At 42.4% G+C, this 24,949-nt stretch overlaps 1 protein-coding gene and 1 pseudogene across 1 annotated transcript; both read right to left on the reverse strand.

Annotated features, from left to right (window-relative positions):
- Positions 1–421: 421 nt before the first annotated feature.
- LOC102013873 lies at positions 422–1,222 on the reverse strand (annotated as a pseudogene).
- Positions 1,223–9,881: 8,659 nt separating this feature from the next.
- On the reverse strand, positions 9,882–10,859 carry Mas1 (MAS1 proto-oncogene, G protein-coupled receptor). Its single transcript, XM_005390707.1, has one exon. It carries the CDS (start codon positions 10,857–10,859, stop codon positions 9,882–9,884), a length of 978 nt encoding a protein of 325 aa, XP_005390764.1.
- Positions 10,860–24,949: the final 14,090 nt, after the last annotated feature.

The following is a 24,949-nucleotide window of genomic DNA, read 5'->3' on the forward strand; positions in this document are numbered from 1 at the left end:
AAAAAAAAAAAAAAAAAAAAAAGCACAAATGTATGGGTTTTCAGGTATATATATAAAGTTGAACCATTGGCACTAGAAATCGAGGCTTTTTGTCACTTAGCATTTAACACATAGTAGAAAATTGTGTAGTGTCAAAGGGATAGAACCACCAGCACTTAAGCAATGTTGTCAGCTAAGCAATAGTATGGTCTGCTGAATGCTTTTTTCTTTGTCTAATGACTGCATATGCATAGCAACTTTGAAATGAGGAAAAGAGTTTTTACTCCTTTTATTTTCTGTTTAAAACAGAACAGAAAATAAACTGAAACATAAGCCCTTTTATACATTGTCAATTTTAAAGAACATCAATTATAAAGTAAAAGACTAAAAACAGAAAGTGTTCACAGATACCAGACGTTAACAGTGAGTGGTCTGTAGACCCTCACAGGGCTTTGCGATGGGAGTCAGCAGAAACCACTTTGCAATTACTGGCAGTAAACAGTGACACAGAATTTTTTGCCAGACACTTTAGGAAATCATGCAGATAGGCCAACAATAATGCGAGGCTCTTCTCATCAAGAGGTATATAGGCCATAACATTGCTCCATTCTTACAAATAATCTCAGTAGGTGTGGCACTCCTTAACCCTGGGACCTTGGTGCATCAGGGTCAGTCAAGAGGATTTCAGCACACTGGGGCCTCTCAAATTTGTAGAGCAGCTGAGTGACCAACATCACATTGAAATACTCTTTTATTCCTGCCACAACTTCATTAACTGCACATTCCTTATTATCAACATTTCCCTGTGATTTCTTACAATTTGTATATTCTTCCAGAATGGCATCTACATTTTTCTTAGGAGGAAGTTGGAAGAGCTGCTTCTGCCTGGTTGCCAAGTCCCAGGCCTCAACAAGCCATGGTTTTAACTGTTCAGGAATCTTCACTTTAACTTCCATTCTATTCTTAAATGCCTCCTCGCTTTCTACAGTGGAGTCAGCCCAGGCCCTTTTCATCTGAGAGGGCTGGGGTGCTTCACTGGTACTGCCGCCACCTCCACCCCAGGAGTCTTCTGTTTGTTCTTTCTCGTCTTCCTCACAGATCCTAGAGGAGGTTTCTCCACAGAGCGACCTCACTATCTTCCTGGAAGAGCTGGCTCAAGATCTTTGGCTGTGGACCAGCTGTCTCCAGTCCTGAGGAGGCCCCTCTCATCTTTCTTCTCTGCATATTGCTTTAGGATGGCTTTTTCCAGATTGTTGTCCAAGAGTTTGAGAACCCCACTTTCTAGAACTCATTCAACCCTGTTTTTATTCCAACCAACAGTTTTCCTTCTTTCCCTTCCAAGAACTGCTACTAATTTCCCACATGGAATCTTACAAGTCTTCGGGATGGTCGGAAAGACGAAGTGGGAGACACAACTCAAGATTCTGTAGTAGAGGATGGTTCTGCGTCAGGATCAGATCTCCTGAACCTTACTGTATGCCAAACTTAGCTTTTCTGATGGTGACCTGAAACGAGGATCCAGTTCTCTCCAGTAGGATGTGTGATCACTACCATCTCTCCAACTACTGTGTAAATCCAGGTTTCTCCTTTTCACATTCTTCTATCATTAGCTGAGAGAATTCTTTCAGCAGTTTTCTGATGCCTCTCTTGGTAAAACTTCACCAATTCCTGAACATTCTGCAAGACAGCCAGTGTGATCTGGTAGTCAGTTTGCACTGACACTCAAGAGTCACAAGAGTCACCCACAGAGATGCTGACAAGGCAGAGAGAGACCCTAGAGTTAAGCAGGGAGGGAAGCTAATCAGAGCCCATTTTCCAAGTGACATATTTGTTAATAAATGTTTTCGTAGTATGAGGGTTTTTCTTTTCTGCAAAACACTGTAATGTGAAGGAGTCAAATGTTCCATGAAAAGAAGCTTCCTGTTGTGGAGTCGGGTAATGTAGTACTTCACTGCTCCCCTGCCCCCCCACACACACCTCACTCCTGACTCAGTAGGCTGAACCAGGGTTTCTAGTCTTGCACATTCTTCTCCATGGGAAAAACCACAGGAAATTTTAAGCACAGCTTGACATGTTTTCCCTTCCAGGGATGCTCTGTATAGATGGTCCCTGACTTCGGATGCTTCAATAGGGCTTTTCAGTTTTACAGTGGTGCAAATTCCACATGCATTCAGTGGAAACTATACTTAGAATTTTGAATTTGGATCATTTTCCAGTCTAAATGATGTGTGGTCTGACTCTCTTTAGCAACGCTGGTCAGGGCAACAGCCCATATCTCACAGTCAGTCACCAAGCTACATGGTAAACAACTGAGACTCTACAACATGCTATGTTGCCAAGTTATGTTTGGTAAGTTAGGTAAGTGAAGAGCATTTTTGACTTAGTGATATTTTCAACTTACAATGGATTTATCAGGATGTAACTCCATCATAAGTCAAGGAGCATCTCTAATTTCAGAAGAGACTGGGTGAAAACTCAAAATTTAACCCAAAGGAATTATTTTCTAGTGGTGAAATTGTAGGAATTCCATAGGTATCTTTCAGGTGTCCCTTAAACAACTCAAAGAAGGCAACTGACTAGTCCATCCCCATCTCCGTTGGGCTCTGGATATGCTGGGCCCAGGGAAGGGGAGGAATGATATGCTGTAGGGGAGGGAGCTGGAGCACCTTAGCTTGGAGCTCATCTAGCCAGGAGCATAGTGAGTTTCCCCAGAGTATAAAGGGCAGACACATATAGAGAGATGCAGCTAGATCAGAAGAGGCATTTGTGGGAAAGTACAGGAGAATTCTTCTGGTTGCTCCTATTCTTGTGTAAGTGGAAGTGAGCTGTCAGCTGAAAGCCACAAAGGAAAAGGGACACGGAAAGTCTGGGAGACAGCAGGATGCAATGGTTGACCTGGACCTCAGCTTCCAGGAGACTCTTCTTAGCTGAACATGGATGAGTAAGTGGAGTTTCTAGATGGGAAAAAAAGGGAAGACCAAGTTGTTCAAAGGAGAGAGCACTGCCTGGGCAAGAGAGTGACTAGTGGCAGTGTCCACTGAGAAAGAAATAGGGCAATGGTAGGAGAATGGACAGTGTGCTGTGATGTATCCGCAGGGCATCAAGGCAAAGAGAACTGGAACCCAAAGTGTCTGGGGCAGCAGATTTGAGGATCATTAACATACAGGCATCTATGATTGGAATGCCAGGAAAAATGTTCAGAAGGAAAAGGGCAGAAGCCCAGCCACTGAATCATGGAAAACATAGCCATTTAAGGGAGAAGCAGAGAATGAACAATGAAAGAGACAAGAAGGTTCCAATTTAGTAGGACAGGACTCAACCCAAGAACTAAAGTAGCAAAACAGAATCCAAGAAGAGAGATATTCTCCTTTCTTTCTTTTTCTTTTCTTTTCCTTTCTTTTTTTTTTTTTTTTTTCTCTTTGAGACAGGGTCTCACTATGTAGTTCAGGCTGGCCTCAAACTCACTGCAATCCTCCTGCCTTACCTTTCCAAGTGAAATCACAGGCATGGGCCACCACACCCAGCAGAAAAAGAGAGATTTTCAAGAAGAGTATGGTCAGCTGTGTCAAATGCTACACTAGATAGAAAAGAGCCCACTTACTGGGATTCAAATGTGATTTGTCCCTGCCGAAACTCATGTTGACACTTGATGGCCACTGTGGTGCTGTTCAGAGGTGGGGCCTGTAAGAATAATTAGGTCATTGAGAGGGATTCATGTCTTCCTCATGGTAATGGGTGGTTCTCTTAAGAGTGGAGTGTCTCTTTATAATAGTAACAGTGTGCTCCCACACTTTGTCTCACCTTCATGAGGCCTATTGCTCTTCTGCTTTCTGCCTTGTTATGACACAGCAGCCTGGTCTTGGATTTGCAGCTTTCAGAACCAAAATAAACCTTTTTTATAAATTACCCATTCTTGAGTACTCTATTATAGTATCAGAAAACAGACTGAGACAGCATGAAGTGGGACACTGAGGAGATCACTCAGATTCTTAGCTGGGCCAACCTCAATAGGGTGGTTTGTGCAAGTCAGCTGGTGGGACACCAAGGGTCTGAACTGTGCCTGCAAAGTAAGAATGGTGAGTGTGGAAGGGTCTCTTCAGAAGGTGTCTGGAAGGGGGTGCAGGACAGGCGTAAACAAGACTGTAGGGTCAAGGAGTGGCTTTTGTTTCGAAGTGGAAACCATGTGAACCTGTTTATCTGTGGAAGAGACAGCCCAGAGAGGCAAGTAGTGGCTTCAACCATGCTGGCAGATGAGGGGCAGGCACTACACTAGGAGCTGGGGCAGTAGCCGTGAGTGAAGCTAAGTCTCTGCCTCCAGGAGTTACAGTGAGAAGAGAAGGACACACAAATACATCAATACCTACCACAGCAGCGGGGATGAGTGCTGAGGAAAAGGTCAGGAGAGTGGTATTCAGCAGTGTGGGTGGCCACAGAGGGCAGCTGAAGAGATGGCTTCCCAGAAGCTATGGGAAGAGAAAAGTGAATAAGTTCAAGAGGAGGGCATTCTAGCTGGAAGGAATGTTAAAACCCAGAGCCAGAAGAAAGTTTGTCCTGGGCCGGGAATGTAGCTCAGCGGCACAAGTGCCTGCTTGGCAAGCTCAAGGTCCTGAGTTCAATTCCCAGTGTGTCCTTTGCTTTTTCTTCTTGGTGGGGTCGGGGGTCTGGAGTGAGTCTGGGGATGGAACTCCATCCCCAGCTTGCACATGCTAGCAAAAGCTCTACCACTGAGCCATGTCTCCAGATGTTGTTGGCATTTTGAAGACTTGCAAGAAGGATGGTGTGGCTGGAAGAAAGAGCAAGGGGAAAGTGTTGGGAGGAGCTGAGCATTAGACAGGAACTAGCTCATAGACTTCCATGAGGACTTAGTTTTATTTTGTTTTGTTTTTGTCTTATTTGAGGCAGGGTTTCACTATGCAGTTCAGGCTGGTGTCAAACTCACAGATACCCTCCTGCTTCGGCATCCTGAGTGCTGGTATTATAAGCATGAGCCATCATGCCCAGTGAGGACTGGTTTGGTTTTTTTTTACTTAAAAAAAGAAAACAAACTGGGTGTTGTGGCACAGCCTATATGATCCCAGCACTCAATAGTATGAGGCAGGAGGATCGCCACAACTTCAAGACGAGCCTGGGCTACATAGGGAGTTCAAATCCAGCCTGAATTACAGAGAGAGACCCTGTCTCAAAAAATAAATGAAAGAAAGAAAAAGAAGAAAAGGAAAGAAAAAAAGGAAAAGAAAAGAAAAGAAAATGAAAGCAAAGCTGGGCATGGTGCTGTATGCCTATGAATCTAACACTCTGGCAGGCTGAAACAGAGGATTGCAAATTTCAGCCCAACCTGCACAATTTAGCAACTTGACAAGACCCTGTCTCCAAGTTTTAAAAATTAAACTAAATTAAAAGGGCTCAGGACTTAACTGAATGTGAAAGCCCTGGGCTCATCCCTTGCAGTACACACACACACACACACACACACACACACACACACAAATACACACAAGGAAAATCATTAAGCACAAAGCTTGTGGTTACTAATCCAGGAGTATTGTCAACAGGGGGAAATGTGGAAGAGGAGGAAAATCTTCAGAGAAGAGAAAGGAGTGGTGCTACGTCATCATAAGTGATAAGGAGTCTCTGAGAGGGCTCCTGCCTCGTGGCCTTTGCTTGTTCCGGTGATACATGCATGGTTACAAGGAGCTAGCAACTGTAAGGAGAAAGCCCCAGACAGAGAGCTTGGAATCACAGTCCTACGTGGGCTGGGGCAGCAAGGAGGGCCCAGCCTTGGGGAACCTGGATGTGCCAGGGCCTTAATCCAATAGGCTGAGACTTCGCCACACCACTCAGCAACCTGGTAGCAACAGTTTGAGGGTGTGGTAAGACCTAGAGGGCCAGGTGTGGTAGCACATGCCTGTAATTGCACCTACTTCAGGTGCTGAGGGACACCTATGGCACACGTGCTATCTGTTTTTCTTTTAAGACAAAAGATGTCACTGTATGAGCTGCTTTTTCTAACCCTAAAACCTCAGTATTCAGGGTTAATCTCAGTGTTGGTACCTTGTGATAAATGAGTGGGTTTGGGGCTGCAGTTCGAGCACTCATCTCTAAAAGTTCACCATCGCTGCTGTGAGCCCTTCCCCTCAGTTATGAACAGAAACCATACACTGTCAGGCATGGTGCCCCATGCTTGTAATCCCAGCATCTAGGAGGCTGGGGAATCACAAGTTTGGGCCCAACCTCAGCAATTTAATAACTTAACAAGACCCTATCTCAAAATAAAAAATAAAAAAAGGACTGGAGATGTAGTTCAGTGAAAAAGTCCTGGGTTCAATGCCCAGTACCGTTTAAAAAAATAAATAAAAGAACAGGTAGAGTATGTGACCAGTCTCCTCCCTACCCCCAGCTCATCCTCAGAAATGGCACCTAAAAACCTGCAATGATTTAGGCAATTTTCTGTAAATCCAAAGGGTACAAATTGTCTAGTCTCCCCTCCATGTTTCCAAATGTATTTAAATCTTTTAATTTTACTTTTTTAACCTTATATTCATTTTGCAAACTTCACAAACTCCAAACCCTACCTCTGAAGGCACTGCCCTTTCAAAGGTTAAAATTTTTGTACTCATTATTGCATTCAATTTCCCTACTTTCTCTGTAAGAAAGCAATAAACGGGGCCTTCCAAACTACTCACTGTATTTTCCTGGGGTAGAAATTCCTTGTCTCCAGTAGTGTTTAGTTTACTCCTTAAGACCAAGATCCCTGCTATGCTTTTGAAAGCATCCCACAAAGTCTCATATGTTAAAAACCTGGTCCTCAGCCCACGGTGCTCCTGGAAGGTGGCAGAACCTTTAGGACAAGGGCCAGTGGGAGGAAGTTAAGCTGCAGGAGCAAGTCCCCCGAGGGGGTATTAGGACACAGGCATCTACTCCTCTCTTTGCTTCCTGGCTTCTGCACCATACATCCCCACACTTGTGCACTGTGGCACCAGCCACAGGCCCAAAGAACCAAGGCCAAGCAGCCACAGGCCAAAACTCTAAAACATGAGCAAAATGAATCCTTCTAAGCTGATTTGTCTCTATTATTTGTCACAGCAATAAAAATCTACACAGCCCCTTGGGGCAGTGAGAGATGAGATTAATCCCCTCTTCTACCCACAGCATTGGGGAGACAGTGGAAAACAGAAGGGAGACACTCTGGTCCTCAGATTCTGTTCTTTCTCACCTAAGAGGCTCTGTTTTCAGCTGAACACAAGAGCGTTCTAAATGTCATCACTCCACACCCCATCTGGGCTCCCAAAAGTAAGCTGCCGGGCTTCTGAATCAGATGTCGTCACCCACTGAAAAGCCTCCTGCACAACTTGGCTGGCAACGGGGTCCCAGCTCAGTAGGACAAGTTCACCCATCCCCCTTGGCAAAGTTGCCCCCAGGTATGGGCTGTCATTCCTTCTGAGAGAGGAAGCGCGTGGAGAGGGCAGCAGCAGCAATAAGAGCCAGTTCAGCACTGAGTGGTGAGCATTGTCTCACATGAAGGTGACAGGAAGCATTGCCGTTCTCAAGGGACTCCTAGAAGAGACATGAGGAAGTGTGTAGAGCAATATACAGCATCTGCAGACCAGGACAGACATCATCACAACTACAACCCAGATCTTCACGTGGCAACTCAAGACAAGTGGGAAGAGAGCTTTCCCAGCGCCAGTGCTGAGCAAAGATGCTGAGGGTGGTAGGGAAGGGATCTAGAGATGAGAAAATAGAATGGGGGCCTCCTTAGGTCTTCTAGCTAATCCTGACTAGGACTTTAAAACAAACTTTACTAGAGAGATTCCCCTAGGAACAAGTCAAAGACAGGGATAGAAAAAGGGAGAAAAGCCAGATAAAGAAAGGCACCAAATGGCCTTGGGATTTGCACCAAGAGACCAGAAAAAAAGAGCTGACAGGCAGGACACAGAGCAAAGGTTAAGTCCACAAATAATAAGCTGCCCCCACCTCCAATAAAATATAGGGGAAGCAAAGGGGGCTGACTAACGAAGACAGTATATACTCACTGTTATGCACTAACATATCCACATATATACAGGTATATTCACTCTAGATTCACTATATTATTACTATAGGCTCATTATAGAGTACAACAGATATCCACATACTCCCTTACTAACTCTAAGCTAACCAAGAATAAGGTGCCCCCTTGCTAGCTAGCCATCCACCCCAAAGACACAGTCTTGAAAAGCACATCAAGGATAAGTAAACAAAGGGACAAAAAGAAGCTGCACGTAGACCAATGGAAGAATTGACATTAGAGGTGTCCAGAAGCCAATCCAGTTATGGCAAGTTCCAGATGGAAGGGAAAGGGTCACTCATCCATTATAAAAACAGCGGGGAACAAAGGGCCCATGGGTCCTCCATCTTTCTGGAGCTCTCTACTATGACTGTATCTTTCTGTTTTTGTACCAGGAATCAAACTCAGGACCTTGTGCTTGCCAGGCAGGCGCTGTGCCGCTGAGCTACATCCGTGCCCCAGATTCCTTCTTATCAGGGCAGCTATCTATTGTTTCCTTTCCTTTCCTGTCCTTTCCATTTCCTCTTTACAACTGAAGTGTCTTCTTTTCGTTAAATTTTGTCTCTCTCACTTTTTATTAGGGCTACATTTATGAGCCCAGTGTACTGCTTGGACAGCAGAGCAGTGGTGCTCACCCCCCAGATGCATCTTCTTTGGTTCCCTAACCAAGAACCAGACATGACATGGTCTTACAAAGATCTGCCTTGAGGACAAACTTCCAGGCCCGTGGAGGGTGTGGCTGCACTCCTGTCAGCCACTCAGAGCCTGCTTCCAGGAATGAGTCACCACAGGCAAAGGAGGCAGACACCTGAATAGAGCGATAGGGCAGGACTTTGTGATATAAATAAGCCTCCAAGCACTTGGGGAAGAGAAGGTCTTCAAAGTTGCCACACTAACATGTGAATTAAGTGGTATTTGTGAAAAAGTATATGCAATCAAAGGATTTCAAAACACAGATTTTCTTTCCATCTACTGTTCCCAGGGAGGCAAGGGAAGCCAAGTGGAACTCATCACTGGAGGCCAAATGTTTGTCTTCACAACCTGAAATGGTTCTTGAACCCATGGCTGGCTAGATGATAACATCTGCCAATGTTTTTAACAGTGGTGTTAGGCCATGAAAAGCTTTCATGCTGCAAGCAAAAAAAGAAGACCCTTCATAAATCTACTTTCAACATTTAAAAACATAGGACAATATTTGTACATGATAGAGCTGTTCGTATACCTACATGTCTGTGTGTCTGCTTTATAAAAAGAAATAAACCTTTTGTCTTCCACTTAAATGAGTGATCACAGATAGAGGTTTATTGAACACTGACAGTGTTCCTGGTGCTTTGCTATCTTTCCTCCCTGTCGGACTCTTACAACCCTGGGAGGTTGAGACTGTTGCTGCTACCAACTCCTAAATGAGGAAATGAGGCTACAAGAAATTAAATTTCTTGCCTGTGATCATAGATAGCAAATGGTAAAGCCTAATTTCTACTTCCTCCTCCTACGTTGGATTCCTCCTTCAAGTTCCAACCAACACTTTTGCTATCCTTCCTGGTCATCTCTGTAAGAGAAGCATACAGTTCTTTCTGCTAGAGTAGATGTTTGGTTCATGCTAAGACACTTACAGAAGAACAGAGAGGAGCTCTTGATAAGTACAGAAACAACAGAGGTCTGACTTGTTTTTAGGCATTTCCAGAAGATACAGGACAAGAGTATAATCTCATCAATTCATGTCTCATGCGTATGGGATGGATGTCATTCTGAAACACATTAAAGGAGATTTTTAAATACTTAAAGTGCATTCCAAGCACAAACTAGAAGTCACCTGTGTCCCACCATTTTTGCCCACAATTTCCCTCTGCAGTCCTCAGACAACAGTCTCGACAGAAATGGTATTGCCACTGTCTTCCTGGCGCCTGGGCTGCATCTCATCTTTGAAAGCCCTGGTCAGGACTACTTTTAAGGACTCCTTGAACCGCTTTTTCTTACTGCTGCCCACAAAGAAGTAAATGAAAGGATTGGCACTGCTGTTAATCGTGGAAAAGAGCAGAGAGATGTTATGTAGGGTCCCGAATGTGGACCAGTACTCGTAGTACAGCAGGTAGAGAAGCCTCATGGGCATGGCAAAGATGAGGAAGATAATGATGGTGACCATGATGACGATGTACAGCTTTGAGGAATGGGTGGTCCGTGTGTTCTTTCGGATCTTCACCGCCAAGATAGTGCTGGACACCAGCATGAGTGGGGTAAAAACCAGGAAGCTGAGGACAGCTATAAAGAGGATGACTGCCCGGCAGTCACTTCGAGAGCGGCTGTTTTCTTCACTGTCAATGCACATGATGTACTCCATTGTGGTCACCAGGCAGGAAAGAGCCCACAGGAGGGCACAGACAAACGCTGACTGATGCTTGGGGCGGTGGCATCGGTACCAGATGGGGTAGAGGACAGATAGGCACCTCTCCACACTAATGGCGGTCAGCAGGTAGAGACCTGTGTTGTAGCCAAACATAAAAGTCACTGATAGTGTGACGATTGTGTAGTAATGGCCAGAAGAGAGTTCATAGTCTAAAGCATAGTCAATAGACAGAATAAAAATACAAAAGAGTAACGAGATATCAGCAATAGACAAGTGGGTGATGTAGACAGTGAAGGGGTTTCTTCTCATCCGGAAGCAGAGGAACCAGAGGAGAATCCCGTTTTCCACAAAGCCCAGTGGGGAGATGCTCATAATGACCCAGTGCACAACTGGAATATGTGGTGCTGCATTCCCGACTGAGGAATTCCTGCCGGTTGAGGCATTCGGAGACTCCTGATCAACAAACGCGGTCACATTGGACTCATCCATTTGGAGACCTCGGGCTGGCACTTTTCAGGTGGCTTTCTGTAAATAGTCAAACCAACAAGCAAAACCATGAAAACTGGTGAATTCAAATAAAGGGGAAATTTTCAGCTGTGGATCATAACCTTCAGGATTTTTTTACAGGCTTAATAGATCATATAATTCTTCACCTATTAGAAATAAAATTAGACATTTCACCCAGAATTGAACAATTTCATGACACTTTTTTAGATCCCCAATATCCTTTCATTCTGTATATTATTTGCTTGTAGCTCAGCTCCAAAAATAATAGAGCAAAGTAGGAAGATCAGGATCCCTGGTTCATTTCCAGTTCTGCCCATGATTTCCCAGTCTCATTTTAAAAATTCCTTTAATCTTCTGGGCCCTAATTTCCTTGCCTGATGGACCAGGTAGAAAGATAGCTGCATTAAAATTCAATGACAAAAGGAAAAAATATGTATATATGTATACACAGGATGCTTAGTTGTACTACTGATTTCTATTACTTTATTGAAAGGAACAGTTAATGTTTAATTATTTGATCAATCTTACATGCTTATATTTGTTTATCTGAGTAACCAATTTGAAGTTATCAATATGTAATACAACCACCACTGTTAACTTCCTATTACCTTGTCTGTAATTCTGTATTGCTTGTATTGTTTTTGTGTTATTTTGTAAATGTCTGTGTGTCTGTTAATATGTTTTTGTTCTTTTATCTTTAAAATTAAAAATATATATAAAAACAAAAAAATTCAATGACAAAATACATTTTTGGGCAAAGTTGTTGTCATTTCTGAAAAGTGTTACAAGCTGTGGGTTAATGAGAAGCATGCCTAGAAAAGTATTTTGTCTGGATTGGCCCTCAACTCTTGGATTCAAGCAGCCCTCCTGTTTTAGCCTCCCAAGTAACTACAACTATAATTATATGCCAGCTCCCTCAACTCGTATTATTTTTAAAGTGTGACAATGAGAAGGCAATTCTTTTATGTGGTCTATATATCTGCAATAATGCAGGCCACCTACTCAGACCTGGTGGACTATGCAAACCAACACTCTTGTGTCGCAGTGTGAGCCTTGACAGGATGTACTTGTGCCTCACATCCTGCAAGCTGGAGTATGCAGGAAAATGACTGATAGGCACTGCACAGCACAAAGCCCAAACTAGTCAAAATGCTGCAGATGTGAGGTTGCAAAGCAAAGATAGTCAGAAGCATTCTCTCACTTTTCCGGTTGCAACTGATACACACACAGTCTCCAGTTGCCTACTATAAGGAAACAAATATACATCACAATCCACATTGCCTTATTGGAGAAAAGGAAAGGAGACAGTTGGCAGAGACCGTTTCTTTTGTTCCAACTCTAACTTTTCTTTTTTACATGTCTGCAGTACATGGGGATCACATTTATTGTGGGGAATTGGTATATATTAGCGTTTTATTTCCTCTTTTCTTTTTTTAATCTTTTAATCTTTACAGACCAGATCTCCTATGTGTACAAACTAGTTACCTGGTAAGAAGTTCATCAACAATACTTTAGATACTTATATTTATAAAGCATAGATCTATTACATTTACATATACAAATATATTATATTTGCTTACACACATTATTTACTTGTATTATATTTATAAAAATATTTCTAGATATCTACCTTCTCCTCATAAGCTCATCTAAAGCAGAATAGCACATCGATTGCTATTTTGCAGCAACTGAATGACTAATGACATTAGGCATCTCCAGCATCAGGTCAGCAGAACCCCAGCAGCACAAGGTTTGAATCTCAGCCCAGCCATGCCTGGATCCTGGACTAGAAATGGATGTTCTGCTTGTTGAAAAGGGTGATTATCTTCCCACTGCATGATGCAGTGAAAGGAGACAGCTGCCTCCACTGTCCCAATCCAGTGCCGCTCCACTAGCGCTTCCTCCACTGCTTGACAACACACAGGAAACTGCTTTCCCTGGGACAGGGTCTCCTTTCATTCATTAGAGAACACAAACCCCAGTACCTCTAGGAACCCAGTGCAAAGATCACGATTCACAGTGCCACATCAGAGTCTGCTACAGAGACGAGGTGTTGGTAGAAGTTTGTTGATAAAGCAGCCATGCCTTCCAAAATCACCCATCCAACATTTATTCAGCACTAGGTGCTACTCTGTGCACCAGAACAGCTTTTTGGAGTTTAAATTCCAGTAGGAAAGCAACTAATACCCAAAGAACAATAATAAAAATCAATAAATCCATGCAGATCACAATAAGTGCTATAAAGGGAAATAAAACAGAGTTAGAAAGACAGAGGGTGGCAGGACGTGGGGTATCTATGACGGGGATGATCTCGCTGATAAGATCACACTTGGGCAAAGGCATGAAGTAAGGAGGCAACAGCACTCCAGGCCAAGGGAACAGGAAGTCCCAACAGCAAGGAGCAAAATCAAGCAGCAGTGCAGACAGGTAGCTGGGACTACACCCAACAGGGCTTGTGGCCGTCCTAAGGATTTTGCCCTTAGTGAGAAGGGAAGCCACCAGAAAGTTCTGAGAGGAAGCCTCACCATAGCCTTATATTCAGATTAAATGCAAGAGGCCACTGTGGGAAGAGTGAAGCCAGGTGGGGGCTTCTACGTTAGTCCAGCCAGAGAGGTGACAGTGATATGCACTCAGGTGTGGCAGGTGGCAGTAAGACCAGGATGGCACCTAGATGCAATTGGCTCTGCTGAGGGATGAGGTATGTATTAAGGTAGCAAGAGAGAGAGAGAAATGTTTAGACATTTGCTGAATGGAGCAGGTACAGAAAAACAGTTAGGGTGAGGCATTTGGAGTTTGAGAGCTGTGAGATGGCCAGGGGGTACATCTTGCGGAGTGTCGGAGATGGGAGAACAGATATAGGCTGTTGTATGCAAACAGGTGAATCTTGCAATTACAAGACCAGATAGGCTATCAAGAAATATGGGCAATTAAAAAGAGGAAGAAGCCTTGGAGCATTCCAAAGCCTAGAGGTTGGAGAGATGAGAAACCACAGAAACAGAAAAGTATGTGACTGAGCTAGGAAGAAGATGGGAAGAAGGAGAAGTCAATTGAAAGTTCCAGTTCCATTTTCTATGGAAAGTTCAAGTGAGATAAGAAGTAGGTCTTTCATGTGGGTACTGGGTCATTGTTGACCTCAGACACAGCCTCCCTGGTTGTGCACTGAAGGAGATCTGATAAACTCATAGGAATCACCAATAGCAAAGAAATAATCAGACATTCAGGAAATCAGGGGTGGTAAGCCCTTGGCTAGGAGCACCATTAATTTCTAGGAGTAGCTGGGATTGCAGTGGCAGAAATGGTTCTTCTGAATACACAGTATCTCTTTTTTCAGCAAAATAAGGAGCCACACAACCAGTTGAGAGTGAGGCCATGTTGAGGGGTTTAAAGAGAGAGGACAGCACAACGGAGGAACAGAAAGTAGTAGAAAATATGCAGGGAGTGGGATCACCAGGAAACCTAGGCACCCACCCTGGCCAGTGCTCAGAAGGCAACACAGCCTGTGCATGCTTTGGTCCAGCTGTGACTCAGCTGTCCACGTGCCAGGTGGAGAAGAAGGAGGACAGTCAGAATTAGCCAGGGCTGAGGTTTTCACAGACTCCTGCCATATGGTGGGCCCCAGGAATGGAAGCATATGAAAGGCAATGGCTATGGTGGCACTCCGTGGACTCCTAAGGGCTAAAGAGAAAAGTGAACACAAGAGGGAGGTGACAGACAGTGAGCAGGAGGTGGGAGCCATAGACAGCAGCCTGGTGCTGTCAGGGACTTGTTGAAGTCCGTGTGCTGCAGGTAGTAAAGGGGAAATAGGAGACAAAGCTCTTGAACCTGAGAGTTGGTGGTGGAGTTCTGGGGTTATTGTACGGTCAGTTGTAGAGATGACTGCGCATGTGACTGGCTTGGGGTAGTTGGGGGGCAAGGTCACTGCAGGGGAGATCAGGATCTGGAACGAAGGCACTGGGAGTTATCAGTGAGACCTTGAAGTCACTGAGAAATAGTGTTGCAGAACAGGGATGTTACTAGACCACGTGGCTGTAAGCCAAGTGCTGCCATCGTGCAGGATTTCGGGGCCACACCAAGGGGCCTGCGGGCACTGACACTGAGTGGACACTGACAGGAGTGGGTACTGTGTGCACAGCTTTGGGTGCTCTGATGTAGCCGGAGTCCGTGAGACAGAGACAAGGGGCTGCAGAGGGAGGGCCTGGTCAGCGCCATCCACAAGACATGGAAACACGTGCTTAATCAAAGTTTTTCTGGTAGCTATGCTAAGAAAGTAAAACATGAAATTAATTTTCATAATCTATTTTACTTCACTAAATGAGTCCGAAAGTATCATTTCAGCATATAATCAATGTGAAAAACATTGACAACATACTCTGTCCTTTTTCACAGATTGGCTCCCTGTCCAGTGTGTTTTTATTTATTTATTTAGTTAGTTAGTTATTTACTTATTTTTAAACCTTTACTTTTTGGCGGTGCTGGGGATCAGTCTTAGGACCCTGCACATGTCTCAGGACCCTGCTGAGTCACACTCCCGGCCCACAGCAACTCACACCAGATGAGCCGCTTTTCTGTAACTTGTGGCTACTGTAATAAAAACACGGGTTGGATCCATCACAAAACTGAAATCACAGATACAATGCAGGCAGGTTCTTACATTTTTTAATAGCAAATATAAAGCAAAGACTAGAGACGTAAGACCAAGACGTCATCAGAATTCTTAGGAAAACTGAGAAGCATGTCTCATAATCTCAGACAGACTCACACCCTCACATCCCTCTAGACAACAAGAGTGTCCAGCTGCAGCCTTCTCCTGCATGCAAAAAGGTGCTCCCTTCCTTTCCACTTCCCTTCCTGCACCTGTGCCTGCATTCCGTCCCACAGCCTACTGTCCGCTCTCTGCCAGCTCAGGCTCTGAAGCTGCCTGTCCCACACTGCCCTTTTACGGCAGTACCTCCATTCACAAACTTATTCTTTCCCAATTATGGTCGCAAGCTGAATTGGTCTCCAATGAATCAAATTCAATGGTTAGGTTCAATGTTGACCTTAGTTGACCTTATGGGGAAATCTGATTCAGTTCGTGATCAATTAGGTTTGAGATCAGAATCGTGGAAAGAACTAAGTTCTTGAATTGAGGCACCACTGTATAACACCAGCTTCTCTTTCCATTCAGCTTTTCTGCCTTTCTCCAAATGTTTCTAAATAAATTTACAAAAATCAGGTGAGGAAGCTGTCTGAGCATTTAAGGTCAAATGGAATCTTGCTTTTCAAATCAAATCACCCCAACTAAACAAACCTGACCAGGTAGAGTGACCTTTTTATCTGAAGACAAACTGGGCACCACTCACTCTTCCCACGACACATACCCTGCTGCGCATGTTAAGGATGGAAACGATGCGGTTCTCTGCATGTTTCACATGGGGACAGCCAGAACTGAGTCCAGTTTAGTTGGCAAGTGGAATAAAGAACACTCAGCAGGAGTAGTGTCTGGAGATCTTGAGGGAGGCCTTGCAGAGTTGGGTTTGAAGGGCCAGTAGGAGTTTGTTAGCTAAGGTCAAGGAAAGAGTCATTTTGAGAAAGGAAAACATCACTTGCAGAGCCCTGGAGGCTGGAGGGCACGAGCGCTGTGGTGCAGCTTGGGGCACTCACGAGGAGATGCAGGCTCTCAGGTGAGGGGTGACTCACGGGAAGTGGGTGGGCAGACAGTGTGGCAAGCCACTTGCAAGGCTTCTTAAAATGCTGGGCCTGTTCTGCAGACTATGTGGCTCTGACTCTGTTGCTTTAAGTTTTCTCAGGGCTTATCTACTGAAACACAAATTTCAGGAGGCCACTGTTTCAGAACAGGATGAGGCCCTGGACGCTGACTTTTCACAGTGCAGGGAATTCCAGGGCAGGCAGGGAACAGTCTCAGAGGTTTGCGTGGGTGAGGACCTGACCTGAGTTCTGTTGAGGAAAGGTTATGCTGGCAGTAGTCTGACAGCTGGATGGAAGGAGGAACAGGCGCAGCAAGGAAGCTGGTCGGAGCTGTCGAAACAGCCCTGGCATGTGCTCTACCGCTGAGCTTCACCTCCAGCCCCTAAATCTTTTAGTAAGATCTTCATAAACATAGGGGGATATACATGCATAGGAGACCTTTAAAGCATTATCAATCACTGTGCAGGCGTAAGTCTGAGTGTAAATTTCACGTGCAAATGCCACTAAGACCAAAATCTAAAACCATATGCCTCCTTTCTGTCCCCAGGTCTCTGACCATACTTGGTTTATTTGTTTGTGTGTGTTTTGAGACAAGTTCTCACTATGCACTTCAGGCTGGCCTTGAACTCACTATTTAACCCAGGCTGGCCTCAAACTCATGGTGATCCTCCTGCTTCAGCCTCCCGAGTGCTGGGATTACAGGTGTGTACCACCACACCTGGCTACTGTGCCTATACTTGGGATCAGTCCCTTGCTCTCCTTCTTCCCCATATCAATCCATGTCTCCCACTTTCTCACACTGCCTCCTCCCTTTTCCAAAACTCACTTTGCATACTCTGTGTCATTCATCCATCACCTCTATAACCATGACCTTTTGGCAGAGTTAAAATTATATCTCCCTCATTAATATGGACTAAATAGCATCCCCGTCCAAAATTCATATGCAGACCTGACTCTTAATGTATTTGATGGTAGGCCTTTAAAGAAGTAATTCAAGTTAAGTGATGTTTTCAGGGAGGGTTCTAATAGGACTTGTATCCTTATAGGAAGATCTTTCTCCATCGATAAACAAGAAAAGGCTGTATGAGGACTGAGGGAGAAGGTGAGTGAGTGTTTGCCCTCACCAGGCCAGCCCCGATGGCACCTTGATTGTGAACTTCTAGCCTCCAGAACTGTGAGAATGTTTCTGTTATGCAAGCCACCCAGTTATGCTTCCCTAGCAGAATGATGTACCCTCTTCCCAGCAGACCCCTTGAGGACACGGACTTTGCCTTATGCATGTCTGAATGTCTGACACAGTAGGCCATAAATAAGTACTTATTGAATTTACCAAAGAAATAAAGCCCATCACAACCATTCTGCTTCTCCATGAGAGAAAACACTTCCTTAATTTCAGCTAGGATTAGAGGTCCCATTCACCCTAGCTGTTCCCCTTCTGGGTATCTTGCTGGGAGAATTAAAAACATTAGACCACACCAATGTATGTACACTCATGTTTATAGCAGCACAATTTGTAATAGCTACATCTTGGAAACAACCCAAATGCCCATCTAGGAATAGATTAAAAAAAAAAAAAAGGTGTGTTTTTTTATACAATGGAGTACTACTTAGCCACAAAGAAGGATAAATTCAAGGCTTTTATAGGGAAATAGATGCAACTTACGACCTTACTCATAAGTGAAATAAATTAGACTCACATGTATAAACATCATATTGTCTCCCTAGTGTGAGAAATTGAAAGAGTAAATATGGTATAAAATGTACAATAGATATTGTTAAGTGGGAGGAAATTGTTCACAAGAAAAAAGGAACTAGGATGGGGGAAAGGAAAAAGGAAGGAAGAGAAAAGGGGAAAAAAGCAAGTTCATTTACTACTAGGGTCTCTTAGTTCATTGAAAAGGAAGATTTGTGCTAATATCGATTGGGGAACTTTTTATGCCCATATCACATACTCTGATTAACTACTTAGAAAACAACAATACACCATGTATTAACTATTGTTATTCACCTATTATTTTGCTATAAAATTTTGTTTTTTTCCATAAAAAAACTTTTCTAAAAAAATATAACTCAATGGATAAAAAAGATGTGATATTCTTATACAATGGGGTATTACTCAGCTATAAAAAAGATAAACTCAAGGCTTTTATAGGTAAATGGATGCAACTAGAGACCATATTCATAAGTGAAATAAATCAGACCCACATATGTAAACATCATATTGTCTCCCTAGTGTAAGAACATGAAAGAGTAAATAAAACCCAAAAGTACTATAGATATTGTGAAAGGGAAAGAAATTGCTCAAAGGAAATAACAACAGGGATGAGGGAAAGGGAAAAAAAAGAAAGAAGGAGGGAAAAAATATATATGTATATACAAGGATAGCTGGGATAATTGTACTGCTGATGTCTATTAGTTTATTGAAAGGGACAGTTAACGCCTAAATCTTTTTTTTTTTTTTTTTACCAATTTTGCATGCTTATATCTGGTAATCTGAACAACTAACTTGAAGACAGCAATATAAAATATAACAACCATTGCTGAATTCCTACCATCTTGTTTAGTGAAGCTCTGTATCATTTCTAATTTTTTATTACTTTTTATTCTCCTTAATTGTTTGATCAATCTTGCATTCTTACATCTGGTAATCTGAGCAACTGCATTGAAGATAACAATATGTAATATAAAAACCATTGTTAATTTCCTATCATCATATTTTGAAATTCTATATCATTTTTATTCTTTTTGTGTTGTTTTGTTTCTATCTTTGTTGTTATTTTGTTTTCTCTTTAAAATAAAAAGTAACACATGAGTTATATATTTAGGTACATTCTGATCATGATGTAATTGAAATGAAATACAATACCACTAAGATTTATTCTTATTAAAAATAGCCAGGCATGGTGGTGCATGCTTGTAATCCCAGCACTCAAGAGGCTGAGGCAGGCATATCACCATGAGTTTGAGGCCAGCCTGGGCCACATAAGCGAGTACAAGGCCAGCCTGCACCACATGGTGAGACCCTGCCTCAAAAAAAAAACAACTACAATCCTCCATTTGCTTTGGGATTTTGCTTAAATGAACAAATTTCTAAAAATCACATTCCCAATCTAACTCAAATACATGGAATTGCATCCTCTACAGTGAAGCAGGAGATGGCAAGAAGGGCCTAGCACCCAGCTGGCCCTACATGCTCATCACTGTGGTCAGCCTGGAAATTATTTAGCCCTGTTGGTGGATGGCAGGAATGTTTAGGGGTTGGGAATGAAGGCTAATTGCTGCTGGCTGACAAAAGAGTCTAGCTCGGAAGAATTTTGCTTTGGCTCAGTGATTCTGCCCTCAAAACCAATCAGGCTACACAGTTGAGTGCTTAGACAGCACTAAGAATGAGGGGACACACGGGTACTGCAGAATGAATCATCAGGGTGTCCTGCTGTGTCCATGTGGAACCAGTTCTGTGCAGGGGCTCTGTTCAGGCGTGCAAACCACTTTTCAGATATATGTACCAATTACATCTGTGGCAATGCCTGCTTTCCCAGCACTGACGGTCTAGCATGCCGGGACAGCTCATCCTGACAGTCCCTGTGGCCCCTGCCATGGTCAGAACACAATAGTGGGAACCTCAGTTGAGAGCAGAGTGCAAAAGAGTGGAAGAGGTAGTGGCCTCATTGCTGTAAGCAGAATGGGCAGCACCACAGAAACATCTTCCCTCTTCACTGCCTAGGGAGAAAGAAGTACGCTGAAGCATCACAGTATCATGGTCAGGGCTGTGGAATCCAAAGCATCCCCCTGCATCCTAACTCTAGAGCCTGATCATCTCCTTGGGAGGCTGATACAGGAGGTGTTGTTGCTCTCAGTCTACAGGGAGAAAGACTAAGGATTAATAACCAGAGCCACTGCAACTCACAGCCCCACTGGCTTTACAGTCTGTGTATCTGGTGCTCCCTGATCCACAGTGTCTGGAGTCCCACATGGATCCTGATCAGAAGGATGGACTGTCAGGTCTCCAGACTTCAAAGCCAAAGCTGAGTCAACCTCCTACTCGGAAATAAAGGAAGTCTGGAGAGCACTGGTCTAACCAAACTCCCCATTTCACAGATCACCACACAGAGGTGAATATCTACAAGGATAGAAAAAAGCCCTAAACCCAAAAGCTCCTGTTCTTACCCCTAATCTCCACCACCAGCTCTGGGGCCTAACCTTGTTTATAGGACCTTACCTTGCACACCATCTCTGCTTAAGGACTCCAGTCTTGTCTCTGCTGCTCCTTCCTATTTGAGGAATTGAAGCTACCATCCTCCCTGTCGTTGTGGGGATTTTTTCTGATGACTGGTCTAACTTCTAATCCTAACTTTGCCAGTGGTGGGATGAGGGTCCTCACCTGCTTTGCCTTTAAAGTCCGTGGTGAACTGAAGTGGCTGCAGTGGCTGATCAAACCACCCTGCCGGCACAGAAGAGCTGTTCCACTGCAAAATGTCATCTCAACGAGACTCAGTTTGTAGTCTGTTTAATCTCATCAGGAAATGGAGGTATTTTAAATTTTTATTGTCTCTTTTCTAGCTATAAAGCAATGTGTTCATTACAGAAAATTTGGAAAATTTGCACATAAACCGCTGTTCTGACCTGATTTAACATATGAGATATTCCTTTTTAGTATATTTTCAATGTCACATACTTTTTGAAAAGTAAAGATCAATTTTATATGCTTTTGTATCCTCTTTTTCTACTTGATATCATATTGTAACTTTTTCTATGTCATTGCACACTCAAAAAACATGACTTTATACCACTATTTGTACTATATTTCATCTTTAATCACCTAGCCTTGGTGTACCAGTTGCTTCAATTTTTCACCATTATTTTAAAGTCAAAGCACTGGACAGTAGTCCTTTCTTATCCTCTTGAAACTTCTGATGGTACTGAACCCTATCTGTGGTTCTAATTTTTCCTACACATACATATCTATAACAAACGTTAACTTATAAATTATGCATGAAAGAGATTAACAGCAGCTAATGTTAAATTGAACAAATTATATACTATGATAAAATGTACTAATCTCAAGTGAAATAAATCAGACACACAAGCTTAAATATTGCATGGTTTCTCTTTCCTCTTTTTTTTTTACATGAGAAATCCAAAATGTAAATAAATTAAAGAGCAAAATAAAAGGTAATAGGAAACAGGGAGATAGATCTTTCCCAAATGGGAAGGGAATCAAGAGATGAGGGGAGGGAAGGGGTGGGATGGAAAGTGTAAGTAAAAAGAATTAAGGTGAGTTTTCTACACACACCAGCTCCCCACAATGAACATAATTGTTATGTATTACAAACATTGTAGGGGATGGCAACTCTTAGCCTATCATTCTTAAGATAGAATATTTGTAGTCTTAGTGCAAGCCTCAAAATGTGTCTTGAGAAACATCCCAGAGGGGTTGTAAAATGTTAACTTTACAGTTGACTTTGCCCTGGAATGCTCCAAAGACAAAGAACACCCGGGACCAGATAACCACCTATGACCCTGCCTGGGTTGTTTCATCCCTTCCCTGGCCCTAGATAAACATTGTAACTGTAAAGGAAGTGTATGGTTATCTAAAGGAGGACATACAGAACAGAGTGCAGAAAGTATATATCATTGTTTGTTTTTTTTGTTTGTTTGTTTGTTTGTTTTTTGTTTGTTTTTCTCCGGTACCGGGAACCGAACTCACGACCTTGCGCTTACCAGGCAGGTGCTTTTGCCGCTGAGCTAAATTCCCAGCCCCAGAAAGTATATATCATTGTGATTGGGCTCATGACTAGGGCCTGACCCGATCGCGTGGGACAAGGAAAACAACACGTAGCCACCTATGTCAATGGCTACAACATTCCTATCTGTTACTATAGAAATCAAAGGCGTATTTAAGGTGGAAACAAAGAAAAGCCAGCTGCCCACTTTCCTGACCTGCTAGTTGAGGATGTGTGGTGACTGCTCTAAATTTAATAAATTCTGTTTGCCCTAAATAGAGCTCTATGGTCTTCTGTGGAATTCAGCCATCTGCCGCTACAACATATACTATTTTAAAAATCTATGAATTTTTTTATTTCTGGGATTTTTCAAGTAATATAACTAATTGAACAAGTTAGAATCATAGATCTAATTATAACAACAAATTATTATATAATACTGTAATACACTAGTATATTATACTAGTATATATATTATGTACTACATTAAAATTATTTAAAACTTTTGAATTTTTTATTTCTGGTATTTTTTTTTTTTTTTTTTTGGTTTTTCTCCGGTACCGGGAACCGAACTCACGACCTTGCACTTGCCAGGCAGGTGCTTTTGCCGCTGAGCTAAATCCCCAGCCCCTATTTCTGGTATTTTTCACTTAATGTTTTCAGTGTGATTGACTCTGGATAACTGAAATTGCAGAAGGGAAACTACTGTAATGAAGTTTTGGAGATACAAATTTTGTGCAAATCTCTATTTCTATAGGATATATTTCTAAAAGTAGAGTTACTGGATGAAAGGGTATAAATATTTTCAAGATTTAAATGTATATTGATAAACTGTGTTCCAAAATAACTACCAGTTATATTTATATCAACAATAAATAAATGCTTGCTTTCACAACAATGACTTCTTTTCTGGCAATACTCCAGTTTTTGGAATTCCCAACTTGGAAAGGCAATAAAATTACCTTGTTTTAATTTGCATTTATTTGATTGCTAATGAGGTTGGGCATTCTTTCATATTAATGATCCCTTATATTTTTCTTTGATAGATTTATTTCATGCTCTTTATTTGTTTCTTTTTTTTTTTTTCTCTCTCTTTTTTTTGAGACAGGATCTTGTTATGCAGTTCAGACTGGCCTTGAGCTCACTTTGTAGCCCATGCTGGCCTCAAACTTGAAACAACTCTCCTGCCTCAGCCTCCCAAGTGCTGGGATTACAGGCATGTGCCACCACATCTAGCATTTTGTTTTTTTGGGTACTGGAAATCGAACTCAGGACCTTACACTTGCCAGGCAGGTGCTTGTGCCAACTGAGCTATATCCCCAGCCCCATGCTCTTTATCCATTTCTTCTTTTTTTAAAAATTTTTCTATTTTAAAGAAAGTAGTAAAAGAAAGGAAAAAAATAAAGAACAATAGCACCATACCAACATTGAAAACATAAACAAAACAAAGCAAGAACATTAAAAGTGATACAGGGTTTCAAAACAAAATGATAGGAATTAACTGGTTATTATATTACATATTGTTATCTTCAACTACATTGTTCAGATTACCAGATGCAAGAATGGAAGTTTGTTCAAACCCTTAAAGAGAATAACAAAATAATTATTAGATAAAACATTAGAGATAATACAGAGTTTCACTAGACAAATGGTAGGAACTCACCAATGGTTGTTCCATTGCATATAGTTGTCTTCAAATCAGTTGCTCAGATTATCAGTATAAGCATGCAAAATTGGTCAGAACATAGAAAATTTTGAGCATTAACTATTCCTTTCAATATACCATCAGATATCAGCAGTACAGTTATCCCAGATATATATAGAGATCTATATATAGATAGATAGATAGATATAGATATAGATATATTGCTTTCCTTCTTTCTTTTTTCTTCTTTCCCTCATCCCAGTTGTTCCTTCCTTTGAGCAATTTCTTCCCCTTTCATATCATCTATTGTACATTTTGAGTTTTAATTACTCTTTCAGGTTCCTACACCAGGGAGACAATATGATGTCTACATATGTGGGTCCAATTTATTTCACTTATGAGTATGGTCTCTAAAAGCCTCAAGTTTATCTTTTTTTATAGCTGATTAATACTCCATTGTATAAAAATACCACATCTTTTTTATCCATTCCTCAATTGATGGGCATTTGGGTTGTTTCCAAGATTTAGCTATAACAAATTATGCTGCTATAAACATGGGTGCACATATATCACTGTGGTATGGTGTTTTTAATTCTTCTGGGAAAATACCCAGAAGGGGAATAGTTGGGCTAAGTGGGACCTCTAATCCTAGTTTTGTGAGGAATCTCCAAGCTGATTTCCACAGGGAGGTGCAAGGATTATATGATACTTTGTCATATATGTATGTTACAAATTTTTTTCTACAGAAACTAGAATGTTTTATAGAAGACATAAAAGTGTGCAGTCTGGGGTTTTCTCTCTCTCTCTCTCTCTCTCTCTCTCTTTTTTTTTTTCTTTTTGAGACAGGATTTTGCTATGCAGTTCAGGCTGGCCTTGAGCTCACTTTGTAGCCCAGGCTGGTTTTGACGTCAGAAACAGCATGGCAGAGGAAAGCTGTTCACCCCATGGCATCCAGGAAGCAGACAGAGCAGGGAAAAAGCCAGAGCAGCAGGGGCTAGGGACCAGATTAGTCCCCA

Source organism: Chinchilla lanigera, unplaced genomic scaffold, assembly GCF_000276665.1.
Source record: "Chinchilla lanigera isolate Chin_1 unplaced genomic scaffold, ChiLan1.0 scaffold00038, whole genome shotgun sequence".
NCBI lineage: Eukaryota > Metazoa > Chordata > Mammalia > Rodentia > Chinchillidae > Chinchilla > Chinchilla lanigera.